At 38.2% G+C, this 14,302-nt stretch overlaps 1 protein-coding gene across 5 annotated transcripts in view; it reads right to left on the reverse strand.

Annotated features, from left to right (window-relative positions):
• The window catches only part of GREB1L (growth regulation by estrogen in breast cancer 1 like), a 244,929-nt gene that overhangs the window by 84,376 nt on the left and 146,251 nt on the right, over positions 1-14,302 (reverse strand). For all 5 annotated transcript variants that reach the window (XM_018039524.1, XM_018039523.1, XM_018039522.1 and 2 more), the window contains exons 5-7: positions 11,875-12,051; positions 4,711-4,887; positions 2,523-2,645 (exon numbers count right to left, since the gene is read on the reverse strand). In XM_018039524.1, the coding sequence (XP_017895013.1) occupies positions 2,523-2,645; positions 4,711-4,887; positions 11,875-12,051 (477 nt within the window). The remainder of the gene's footprint in view (positions 1-2,522; positions 2,646-4,710; positions 4,888-11,874; positions 12,052-14,302) is intronic.

Here is a 14,302-nt window from a genome sequence, read left to right on the forward strand (position 1 = left end):
TCTTATTCTTGAATTCCTGTCCTTATTAAACACAAAACACATACGTGTGTGTGTGTGTGTGCAGTAAGTGCGTACAATATAGGTAGTAACTATGTAGCCACCTTCAGTCAAAACCATAAAATATTTCACCAGGATTGTTGGCTAAAATTTGAATTATCAATGACACAAATATGTTGAAAAAAAATATTCAAAAGATAAAGCAGCGAGCCAGCCAGAACAGAATGTCCAGAGCTCGGCAGTTGGAATGAAAGACAAAGCTGTGTAAATAGTAAATTAATCCCATCTTCAAATATTTTCCTTATTTGTGTGCTTTAGCAAATATTTTGCTAAAATGTATGCTTACATTTCTGGCTAAGAAATGCTGATTACAGGCAGTCATTGATTGCAGATTAAGAAGGCAATCTCCTACAGGAGGGTAAATCTCTATCAGCTAAGGAGATGCTGCATACGCTTAATGTTTGAAATGAAAACATAGGCTGGTATAAAATTCTTACAGTCTATTACTTTCAAAATACATTGAAAAAAATTATTGTTGAAGACTCCATAAATATTATTTGTCAAGAAGAAAGTTTTAGACACAAAGTTTTACTCTTAAAGGCACCATCTTCTATTAAATTCTCTGGATTGCACCTAAAATTAATAGCTAATTTCATGGTCAAATTACCATTCTCACCTCAAGAAGGGATACACAAGAATATTGACATGGCACTTGGTCACTTGTGTTCACTGTAAGTCAATTGTGAAAATTGAAGAAGCCGTTGCTAAATAAAGCCTGAATCTTGAATTCCTCTATTTGGAGCAATTTTCATTTTCAAAATATATTTCTGCATAATTAAAATGCTAATTAACATTTCACTATTTATTATTAACATTTCAGTATCTTTTCATTATTTTCAGGTACAACTAGTTATACATATTCACCTCTCCCTTATGAAAGGTAACATATTTTATTGCTTTTATCCCTTATTTGAGTGATTTTTAAATCACTGGAGCCAACAATCAAGTACTGGAACCCTGCCTTATAGCATCTGACAAGGGTCTGGGAATATAATAAACACACAGTAAGTTTCTGTTGGAATGAAGTAAGTATTCACTACTAATGCTGTAGTTTTAAAATTGAATTTCCTTAGACCCAAGTTCTAATGGCAGAAAATATACTGCAGAATCAAATTACTAAAATTGTAGGAGACATCACTGTAACAAAAGCTAATATTTCCGGGCCAAGAGCCAAATGCCAACTTTTTTCTTACTTGAATACCTAATGACATGATGTTCTCTCATTTAGAATAAATGAGAATTTAGAATATTCTCTTCTCTCTTAAATGATAGCCTTTATATAAATCTCTTGGACAGTTTAAAGGCTAGACTTAAAATCCAGGATGAAATGGTTTTTGCTGAGTCCAGATACATAGCAAAAAATGTCCCCAAATATAGTCATCTTCATTATCACTGCAACTGTTACTAATATATTCTAATAATCACTTCCACCTTGAAAATAAGTGGAAACCATTTACCAGCGCATCAAAATTTCATATACATTTGGAAGAGAAATGCCAAGTAGTGCAATGAAGAAAGACAGCCTTCTTTCTAATTCGTTGTGGTTGAGTGAACTCTGGCAGAACACATATGCTATGAGGTTTGTGGGTAAAATACTTTCCAAAATACAAGTGAACTGAAAAAAAATTCACTCATACTTTTGAAATACTTTTCTTCTTGCCTAAGATACAACCTAGGCTGGTTCTGAAAACTTTTCTCAAATACTATCTTCAGGGATCTCTTCAGTTACAGCCCTCCAGCCCTTCGGCCACCTAGAAACATTAAGTCCCCCTGGAGTATTATCCTGACCTGAGTGTAGGCCTTCACACTAGAGGAATTCTCAGAAGTTTTAGACTAGTGGCTTATCTGCTCAGTTATCAGATCAGCCATTCTGTTGACCCTGCTCTGATACTGTAACGTGGCTTCAGGTCCTAAGATTTTATCTGGTTATTTGTAACCAAGCTGCAATCTTGTATTACCTGAAACTAGATCCTAGATTCTTCCACTGTGATCTCCAGTCCCGCTTTGGGATTTTAGTTTATATCCAGGTTGGTTTGTAATACTCAATATAATGTTCAGCAAGCCTAGTTAGAGCCCTACCCTAGCACCCCAGTCTTCATGAGAAGGTCCTCAATAAATGCCACCTCATAGCTATGACGCAAACTTCTCTCATGGCTGTATTTCTACTCACTGCCTCCTGTCAGACTCCTCTAGACACAGGTCCTAAGCTTGAGCTAAATTCTCTACCAACTGTCAGTTCCTGTCTCCTTGCCTTGCCTGGCATTGGCAGTGCTCTTTGGGATTTGGGGTCCTGGTCACCCATAGACTGACCCATCTCAATGCTGAGTTCTAATTCGAATAGTGACTCAAGTAATACCTCTATTAAAAAAAAAAAATCTCTGTTCAAATCAGCCAACTGTAAGTTTAAAATGCCTCAATAAATATACATCTGCTGCTTGAAACTGCGAAAGAAAATAACCCGTTACCTGTCTGAATGAATCCTGATTTGTATCCATTTGTTGTGCCGTTTTCTGGGGTTGCAGTTGATGACACTGAAGAGTTTGGTTTAATGGAGTGGCAAGTGGTAGAGGATTGTCGGCTTCTACATTCTAGGAAGGAATAAGAACCATAGAGAACAATATTCTGTTAAAACAAGTGATGGAGCCACAATCCACAAAATCTCTGAAATAAACTCCTGCTCCTCAAGGGGCAGCCACTTTCTTTAAGAGATCCCCCTTCCCCAGTCCTGACTCCAACAGAACGTCCAAGCTGGTGAACATAATTTGTCTTCCTAGGGCCATGTTTGGAAAAGAAAGAGATGATTTTGTTCCCTAGAACAGTTTGGCTTTTGTTAGGCACAGACTAGTTCCCAGGAGAAAAATTACTCATAACCAATATGGTCATGCTAGTTTTATGGGTAAGACTGAGGTTAAATTATCAATAATTTATAAAAACTCAGTAAGCTTTTAAGCACCAGTTAATCGCTTGTCTGGGACTGATTTCAGTACAGAATAGTAACCTAGATTTGGAGCCTCCTAGACTCCCTTCAACCTTAATTTATGTTCAGAAACAGAAGCAAAGAAAAATTTGTAAGCAGAGGAGAAAAATGAGAAATTTTCAAATTCTTACTATTCTCAGTTCTTATTAAAGGAAACTGGCAGATATTATTCAAAGTAATTACTGATTGGGCAACACTAAACTTCATTTTAAATGAGCCAATATTAATTGGGCTTTGGTGTAGTATACTTTGCACTGATTCAGGTAGATAGCAAATATTGTGACTACCTGTGTGGCTATAACTTCCAAACAATTTATACTATATGTTGCACCGTATTAGTATTTAAAGGTAGTGGGTGAAAAAGGAATATAAATGGTTGTAAATGACAAAGTTAATTATAGTGGGTCCTTTAGAAAGCTTCCAAGTTTATTGGAGACATGCAAAAAGTAAGTGCAGTTTTCTGCAATCTTGTATGCTGTGACCTTCCTTGAAGAGCTACTATATCTTGGCCGAAAAGGATATCTCCATGTCAGGTATATTGTATACAAATATGTATTTGACATTATATACATAAATATAATTCCAAAATAGCAATGGCTATAAGTGTGAGGTTCCAGAAGTCACCTAGGATCATTGTGTCACAAACTATTTTAAAAAGGTAATTCTTTACCAGAAAGATGAATTGTCACTGAGCACTAAATAAGAACTTAAAGATACTCTATGCAACCATAAAATAGTCATCACTCTGTATCAACACAAAGTGTCTCGTCACTTTGCCGACAAAGGTCTGTATAGTCAAAGTTATGGTTTTAGTCATGTATGGATGTGAGAGTTGGACTATAAAGAAAGCTGAGCACCAAAGAACTGATGCTGTTGAACTGTGGTGTTGGAGAAGACTCTTGAGAGTCCCTTGGACAGTAAGGAGATTAAGCCCATCCATTATAAAAGAAATCAGCCCTGAATATTCATTGGAAGGACTGATGCTGAAGCTGAAGCTTCAATACTTTGGCCACCTGATGCAAAGAGCTGACTCACTGGAAAAGACCCTGATGCTGGGAAAGATTGAAGGCAAAAGGAAAATGGGGCGCCAGAAGATGAGATGGTTAAATAGCATCACCGACTCAATAGACATAAATTTGAGCAAACTCTGGGAGATAGTGGAGGACAGGAAAGCCTGCCGAGCTGCAGTCCATGGGGTTGCAATGAGTCGGACACGACTGGAGCGACGGAGAAAGCATGCACACTAAATGCCAGAAGAGCTAGGAAGAGTCCATTCCCTCCCCCTCAGAGAGATGTATTCCACACCCCAAGAGATAAATACAATGAGAAATTTAAATAGTTTCTATTAAAAATGAAAAGCAGCAAGTCAAGGGACTTCCCTGGCGGTTCAGTAGTTAAAGGTCTGCCTCCACTGCAGAGAGAGCGGGTTACTTCCCTGATTAGGGAACTAAGATCCCACAGGCTACGTGAAGTGGCCAAAAAAAAGAAAAACCAAAAAAACAAAAAACCGAAGCAAGTCACATAACCTGTCAGGGGTTTTATATTTTGGCACAGTCTTCTGAACTGGAGGTATTTATCTATTCCACACCTGGATTCTGAACCCCGCGTGGGTCACAGGTCACTTGTCAATATCCTAACACTCACATTCCCTTCCCACTCCCGGAAACTGACGCTACCTTTCCAGCAGATAAGAGGTCCCTTCGACAGTACACCCTGGGAGCTTCTGACTAGGTAGTACTTTAAGTGCTTCTGCTTCTTTGGCTGGGTGGTGAGCTTCAAGTTTATGTGGTTGGAAAATTCCGTGAAATACCGAAATCCTCTTTCTCCACAGCCGATACAGTTTCCAGAAAACCCTGAAATGACGAAAAACAGTTACTGGTGGCCTTGCATGTTGTTACAATACTTAACTTTTATACTCAAAAAGGATAGAAATACTCACGCTTGGGCCTGTTAACTTCCTAATTTCAAGGAAATAATTCAAAGGAAAAAAAAATAGGTGCAAAAAATTTAGCAATTATAACAGTGAAAGATGAAATAATTTTAAAATGCTCTAAAGGGATAATGATTAAGGGAATAGAATGGATAATATCATAGGATAGAATTTATATAGCTGGCACAAAAATATGAAAAATATTGGACCTAGAGATACCTATTATTTCCTCCTTACAAATTCCCTTCTGTTTTTAAAATTGTATTGGTTTTTGGCTGCGCTGGGTCTCTGTTGCTGCACAGGGTTTTCTCCACTTGCGGCGAGCAGGGGCTACTCTCTAGTTGTGGTGCGCAGGCTCCTCACTGCAGTGGTCTCTCTTGTCGTGGAGCACGGGCTCTGGGTGCACAGGCTTCAGTAGTCGCGGCTCCTGGGCTCTGGAGCACAGGCTCGATAGGGTAGCACACAGGCTCAGCCGCTCCACAGCATGTGGGATCTTCCCGGCTCAGGGACGGAACCCGTGCCTCCTGCACTAGCAGGTGGATTCTTTACCACTGAGCCACCAGGGAAGCCCCATATTTCCTTCTTAACCTACTGACCCTGGTTCTCCATCCTACCCACCATGTGGACTTGACTCCACAGCCACAGCTGATTAGGCTGTGGACCATTATCTGACCCCCATCTTGGACAGTCAGTCTCTCTCCTGGAATTTTGAAATAAATGCAAAAAGAATTGGTCAGATGATACCAGACCCTGGATATGTAAAGTTTCGTAAAATCTGAACCCAAGTCAGGGCTATGCCAGCTCGGGTGTGGGAGAGAGCAAACTGGAATCATGAAGAGGAGCTGGTCTCCAGATAGGAGAGTACGAACAGAGATGTATAAACTCAGGGCATTGTTCACGTTCTAGTTTCTATGAGATCCAGTTGTACCTTTTGGCACAAGTTTCCTGAAATTCCCATTTCCTCTCTATTCAAGGAGATCCAACCAGTCCATCCTAAAGGAGATCAGTTCTGGGTGTTCATTGGAAGGACTGATATTGAAACTGAAACTCCAATACTTTGACCACCTGATGCGAAGAACTGACTCATTTGAAAAGATCCTGATGCTGGGAAAGGTTGAAGGTAGAAGAGGATGACAGAGGATGAGATAGCTGGATGGCATCACTGACTTAATGGACTGACTTAAGTTTGAGTAAACTCCGGGAGTTGGTGATGGACAAGGAGACCTGGCGTGCTGTAGTCCATGGGGTCACAAAGAGTCGGACACAACTGAGCGACTGAACTGACTGATGTAAGAAGAGAAGGACCATGGGATTCAAGACAGACTATCTTATAATGTCCCAATCTCAGAATGCTGACAATCAATTCAGAATACTTAGAAATGGGCAGTCCAACTTATTATTTATTCAATGATTATTTGAGCACCTACCTGTATGCCAGGCATTGTGCTAAACACTGGAAAACCAGCGGTGAATGAAAGATAGTCACAATCTCCCGTCAGTTACATGATATTAGTAATTCTACATAATTAGTTTATTACCATCACTTATAGAGATATAAATATTAACATAATTTCATAAATTATTTAAAACTTATTCAGAGATGGATTTCATTTGAGGGCATTTAGCTATTTGTCTAATACCTTGCAGTTGTAGACCAAAAGAATAAAGATGTCAAAGGTTGCCTCATTCACCAAACTCCTGAAGTCAACCATCCATCTAACCATTCATCCATCCACGTAGCCACGTATCGATCCACTAATCCATGCATCTATCTACCTGTCCATCCATCCATCCAACAAATATCTGTACGCTGCTATGTGCTGGCACTATTTTGGGTACCAGGTTTTGGCACTGAACAAGGAAGACAAAACCACGGCCTCCATGGACCCTGCTTTCTGCTGTGATCATTATCCCTTGACGGAAAATTGGCTGACCTATGAGGCAGACGCAACACACTCAAAACACAATAAATGTAAGAATCTTCAGCTGAAATAAAAACAGTGTCAAAAATGAGGCTTATCTCAAAGGTCCAAGCCAAGTAGTTCATAAAAAATTAATGCGAGAATTGGAATTAAAAAATTATTGGGATTAGAGTTTACCTCTTTTCCTCTACCTGTTTCCTGAGGTGAAAACCAAAAGAGTGTAAGGAGGAAGAAAAGCAATGGATCTGGATAATCTTCAAAGAAGAGAAACTTCCTACTAATGATGAGAATTAGCAATATAAACAAGTAAGAATGCGATAGTCCATTTTCAAAACTCTGTATGGTTTCCGTATTAACTTTGATTCAAGACAGATTTTATCTGCTCAAAGTGCATGCTGTTACTATCACAAAAAAATAATGTCTCTTTCAGCCAAATTACCTTTCTAGTTTTTCTAGCAATCAGATCTTTCAATTGCATGGCAGATGTGGGGCATATGCACCGCCAAGTGGATCAATTTATTTTAAAATCAATTTCCCCATAGTCTTTGGAACCTGCATAATCTATATAAAAATTTAGACAAATTGATATTGGAGTCTACTAGGATTATAGAATATTTTAAGTTTTAAAAAAATTTCCCACTAAATCTTTTAAAATTTATATATATATATATATATATATATACATTTTGCTGTGCCACATGGCTTGCGGGTACTAATTCCCTGACCAGGGATTGAATGTGGGCCCTCAGCAGTGAGTGTGTAGAGCCCTAACCACTGGACTGCCAGGGAATTCCCCCCACTATATTGTAATGTATACTAAAATCATTCATCTTAAGTAAGAAATGTTAGATGAATATTAACTTTTCCACAATAGAGTAATGAACATATCAAAATCTCATAGTGCCTGTCTACGAGAACTTTTACCATTTTGTGGCACTACACTTTCACTTGGAGCAGCGGTTAATAAAAAATTATTAAACAAAGTCCCATGTCTATAAGGTTATTTAATAAATATGATAGACTGGCAGAATAATTACCATTTAAAGAGCAAGTATGTGCCAGGCACTGTGCTATTGGGTACCTTATAAACATCACCCCTTTGATCATTATAACCCTGCAGGGTAGGCATTATCGGTTTCTTTACATATCAATAAACGGGGAATCTGAGACTTCAAGAAAATAAGTAGCTTGCTCAAATTCTTAAAGTGCTAAGTAGCAAGTCTGGGATTTAAACTCAATTTTAATTCCAAAGCCTTTGGTTTCATATTCCTGATTACAAAGGATTATAAAATCTATTATTCTGATGGTCTTTTCTGTGTTTTTTCCATGACATTCTGAGAGGATCCCTCTAATCATGAAGAAAAGGCATTGAGTAAACAGGCATTATAAGAGATTTTTCTATGTTCATAATCAGAACCATATATGCACTGTCCCATTTGATGAAACTTTGATGCTTTTAAAGTGCTAAAAAGGTTTCCAACAACAAAAAGTTGTTCTTCCAGAACCAACTAGCTTCTTAGCTCTGTGATGGAAAAGACCGTGTCTTATCATTCTTGTGCTCACATATCATAGCCTAATGTGATTTTTTGGAAAAAACACTGTTGAATGAATAAATGAACAAAAGAATACTTGGATCTTCTTTGCTAATTTAGTCCAATGTACAAACTTTACAGGAGATCCAACCAGTCCATCCTAAAGATCAGTCCTGGGTGTTCACTGGAAAGACTGATGTTGAAGCTGAAACTCCAATACTTTGGCCACCTGATGCAAAGAGCTGACTCATTTGAAAAGACCCTGATGCTGAGAAAGATTGAGGGCAGGAGGAGAAGGGGACGACAGAGGATGAGATGGTTGGATGGCATCACTGACTCGATGGACATGAGTTTGGGTGAACTCCAGGAGTTGGTGATGGACAGGGAGGCCAGCGTGCTGCGGTTCATAGGGTCACAAAGAGTCAGACACGACTGAGCGACTGAACTGAACTGAACAAACTTTAGGTGTCTATATTAAACCATCTGCTCAATTTCACTAAAAGAAAAAAATGGATATTAAAAAAAATTAAAGCCCATGAAAATGAAAATTATCACTTCTTTTTCTATGAATCAAGAGCAGGCTTTGAACTGTAGTTTAAGGAAACTTTACAAAGCATGTGCAGGATCATTTTCTGACTCAAGATACTGATCTGTGTACTCCTAGACTTCACACAGCAAAGGAAACCATACACAAAATGAGAAGACAGCCTATGGAGTGGGAGAAAATATTTGCAAATGATATCACCACAAACGGGTTAGCATATAAAATACACAAACAGCTCTACAACTCAGTATTGAAAAAACAAACCACTCAATCAAAAAGTGGGCAGAAAACATGAATAAACGTTTTTGCAAAGAACACATACAGATGGCTAATAGGCACAGGAAGAGATGCTCAACACTGATGGTTATTAGAGAAATGCAAATCAAGACAACAATGATATCATTTCGCACCTGTTTGAATGGCTATCATCAGAAAGTCTACAAATAACAAATGCTGGAAAGCATGTGAAGAGAAGAAAACCCTTGTACACTTTTGGTAGAAAAGTAAACTGGCGCAGTCATTATGGAAAAGAGTAACAGAGGTTCCTTTAAAAACTTAAACCAGAACTGCTATATAATTCAGTAACTTCAGTGCTGGGTATAAAGCCAAAGAATGAAAACACTAAATTGAAAGATATACGCACCTCGAAGTTCATAGCAATGTTGTTTACAATAGCCAAGATATGGAAGCAACATAAGTATCCATCAACAGACAAATGGATAAAGAATATGTGGTATGTATATATAATACATCATATATATATCCTGTGGATATATATATATATGTGATATATATATAACATACAAACGAGTTACATTCCAAGAGTGTATTCATAAGTCCAACTTATTCAAAAGCCCAACAGAGTTAACCTAGGTACCCAACTAACACAGTTGGCTATATGGTACTATACTGTAATAGGTTTATAATACTTTTCACACAAATAATACATGAAAGACAAACACACAAAATAAAACATTTTCAATCCTACGGTACAGTATCTTGAAAAAGTGCAATAGTACTGTATTGATACTGTACTATTGCACTGTATTATATATAATACGGTATGTATTGCTGGCATACAGGGGCTGGCATCCAGTGAACAGACAAGAAGAGTTACTGACTAGAGGAGGGAGAAGGGGCGGGAGATGGCAGAGCTGAAGGACTGTCAGCAATAGGAGATGGAGGGCAAGCTGCAATTTCACTCACACCTTACATGACTGGACGTGCACATATACATTCACATCTTTGAAAGGCTGCAACTTGAAGGTTTGTATGTAGTGGCCTTAATATATATGTATACATACACACATGTATACACACAGACACATGCACACACAATGGAAGATTACTAAGTCATAAAAAAGAATGAAATTCTGCCATCTATAAAAACATCGATGACCTTAGAGGGTATTATGCTTAGTGAAATAGGTCAGATAGAAGAAAAAAACTGTATGATGTCACTTATCTGTGAATCCAAAAATAATACAAATGAATGATACAGCAAAACAAAAAGACTCACAGGTATAGAAACCTAGAGCTTATCAGTGGATAAAGGGAAGGAGGGGGTGTGATAGGTGTAAGGGATTAACAGATACAAACTGCTAATATAAAATAGGTAAGCAACATGGATATGTATTTCAGCACAGGGAATTATACCCATTATCCTGTAATAATTTTTAATGGAGTACAATCTGTAAAAATACTGAATCACTTGAATCAATGACACTTCATGCCATTCATTTGAAACTAATATTGAAAATGAACTATACTTCAACTTTAAAAATAATAATTAAAAAGTAAATCCACTTTTGTTATTTTCCATGATGTAGAGAAGCTAAATTGTGAAAAAAGAGCCAGATTTAAAGTAACACTAGAAAGTAAAAAAAACTCTGAGATAAAAGTTACACATCAAAAAAAAAAGTTACACATCTTATATCATAGATATATTCCTATACATCTTGGTTGAATTAATGCTAAATATAAAATGAGAACCACATCAATAAAGTATAACTAGAAATAATGGATGGTACAGAATAGGTATCAATAATTTACAAAGTAGATAATCCACAGTTGAATAATTGAGAGTTGATTTTATATCAGGTCCAGATCAATGACTCTAGAGAAAGTAAATCCTATTTTATTTCACAAAATAATTATTTTTGATAAATTGCATGGCATTCTTTAACGCCTGGTTTTAAAAATCTCTTCGTTAAGATGAATATTTTGAGATTAATAAAAAAGTGAAAGTTAACTTGTGAGAAGTTACTAAATGACAGCATATTAAAAAGTAGAGACATTACTTTGCCAACAAAGATCCATACAGTCAAAGCTGTGCTTTTTCCAGTAGTCATGTACAGATGTGAAATTTGGACCATAAAGAAGGCTGATCACCAAAGAATTGATGCTTTTGAACTGTGGTGCTGGAGAATACTCTTGAGAGTCCCTTGGACTGCAAGGAGATCAAACCAGTTGATCCTAATGGAAATCTACCCTGAATATTCATTGGAAAGACTGATGCTCAAGCTGAAGCTCCCATACTTTGGCCATCTGATGCAAAGAGCCAACTCATTAGAAAAGACCCTGATGCTGGGAAAGACTGAAGGAAGGAGGAGAAGAGGATGAGATGGTTGGATGGCATCACTGATTTAATGGACATGAGTTTGAGCAAACTCCAGGAGATGGTCAAGGACAGGGAAGCTTGGCACACTGTAGTCCATGAGGTTGCAAAGAGTTGGACACAACTGAGTGACTCAACAACAACTAAATGAAAAAATGTTTCTTACTTAAACTAAACTATATAATCTGCAGCTAATTCTGTGATTTTTAAAAAATTCTGTGATAATTTAAAATAAACTTGTATTTTATTTAATTCCTTTATCTCAGAAGGAACTTTGCAGGTATGAAATACTCACCTAAAAGTGCATTTTTCCCATGATCATCTGGCAGGAATCGCTTGTCCACAGCACACACTAGGATGTGTTCAGGAAGGTTGGGAGACTTGGCCCCCACCAGGAGGAATCCTGCTGGGATGTCAATCTGTTCCATACACAGAGATACCAAACGCAGATCTTTTCCTGCTTGACAAAAACCTAGAAACCAATAAAAAAGAGAAAAAGGAAAAGGACACAGTGGAATGTTTAGAGAGGTTGTAACTCCGCATCACCCATCTGGAGAGTAGATTTGCCTGTGGGAATCACTATGAAGGACTAAATTTAAAGTTCATATGCAAAGTGAAAGAAAAGGAAGTCTCTCAGTCATGTTCGACTCTTTGCGACCCTATGGACTAGCCTACCAGGCTCCTGCATCCGTGGAATTTTCCAGGCAAGGATACTGGAATGGGTTGCCATTTCCTTCTCCAGGATTGAACCCAGGGATTGAACCCCGGTCTCCTGCATTGTAGGAAGCCGCTTTACCGTCTGCGCCACCAGGGAAGTCTCAAACACACATCTCCCACATGTGCTCTTCTGAGCAGAGCTAAAAAGATGCTCATGCTCAGTTGCTTCAGGGTCCAGATCTTTTCAACCCCATGGTCTGTAGCCCACCAGGTTCCTCTGTTCATGGGATTTCCCAGGAAAGATTACTGGAGTGGGTTGCCATTCCCTCCTCCAGGGGATCTTTCCAATCTAGGGATCTAACCCGTGTCTCCTACATTGCAGGCAGATTCCTTACTCACTGAGCCATCAGGGAAGCCCAAAAACTTACTAAAAGGAGATATTTCCAACTGTTTTAGCCAACACTGATGACTTTATATTTTCTTATCCACAGATTAGGAAATGATAAATATATAAGAAACTGACAAACATACATAATTTTATGTGACTATAATACAGTATTCTTAGTTTCAATGCAAATTCACTTCTCTAAGTCAGATTGATCATAGAACAAATGTTTTCTGTTTCACAGAGGAAGAGACTGAAGCTCAGAGTTTAGTGAATCATAAATGAATGAATTAGAACCAGAACTCCAAACTGTTTAGGTTATTTTCACTAGATGAGACATCATAAGAAACAGCAAAACCTTACATAACTGCTTTGTAACCATGAATTATTACCTTAATTCATTAGTTCATCATTTACTAAAAATGATTTGCAGATTTCCCTGGTGGTCCAGTGGTTAGGAATCTGCCTGCCAATGCAGGGGATGTGGTTTCAATCCCTGGTCTGGCAAGATTCCACATGCCACAGGACAACTAAGCCCACACATCACAACTACTGAGGCCATGAGCTACAACTACTGAAGCCCACGCATCTAGAGTCTGCTCTCCACGACGAGAGATGCCATTGCAATAAGAAGCCTGCCCAATATAAGGAAGAGCCAGCCCCCTCTCGCCGCACCTAGAGAAAGCCTGCACATAGCAACAAAGACCCAGCACAGACAAAAATAAAGAAATAAAATTAAAATAAAATGATTTTCAACATGCTGTCTTTGGCCTGGGGATAGAGCTGAACTGATGTGTCATCCTCTAATAACTCACTTGTAGTCAACTGCAAGGATGTATAAGGAACTGGCAATTACAAGACAATATAACAGAGGACAGCTATGCTCTGCTACAAAGCACCAATCTCCACGTCTTCTGGGAAATGATCCTCCCAACGCTCTAGTTATGGGATTCCCCTGGACAGCTGTGATATTCCAGCCTGAGCTAGTGCTGGCACCTGGTCCAAGCTGGGCCACTGGAACATCCCACCTTTCTAGCCATAGTTGGGCACCTGACAGAAAACTGGACAACAGAGGATGGATGGCTAATTCCCAGACACAACCCTGGGAAGAGCGCCATCATCGCCCAAAGCACAGTGGGCCAGAACCATGCCAGGCTCTCCCAGAATCAATGCATATTATGATGTTAACCAAATGCCAACAAAAATAGAATGCCATCAGTGAGTATATGAGAAATAAATTTTAAAAAAAAACAACCAAATATGGTATGAAGCTATGCTGCATAGGAATCTACTGTATGGTTTGGATCATTAAACTGCAAAAGCAGACAGGATAAAATTAGAAAAAAGCCAGGAAATCAAAGGCTAGAATGATAAAGACAGTGGGGTTCAACTATTCCAAGCTTGTAGATCCTCTTTTAAAACTAAAAACTCAAATGTAACTTCCAGTGTTCACAATTTGAGAAAAATAATATCAAATGTTCTTGTGACTTCTTTAACAATTTGAATGAATTTGTATTTTATTATTCACAATATCATTTGTATTTATTTCAATAATCATTTATATATGGGGTCATATTATTTATTCAGATTATAAACTTTTTTTTTTTTGCCTATAGATGCATTGAACCCTTTAAAGAATCAGCTGTCTCCACCTCCATTAAGGGACAAAACTCTCAGGTTT

Source organism: Capra hircus, chromosome 24, assembly GCF_001704415.2.
Source record: "Capra hircus breed San Clemente chromosome 24, ASM170441v1, whole genome shotgun sequence".
Lineage (NCBI taxonomy): Eukaryota > Metazoa > Chordata > Mammalia > Artiodactyla > Bovidae > Capra > Capra hircus.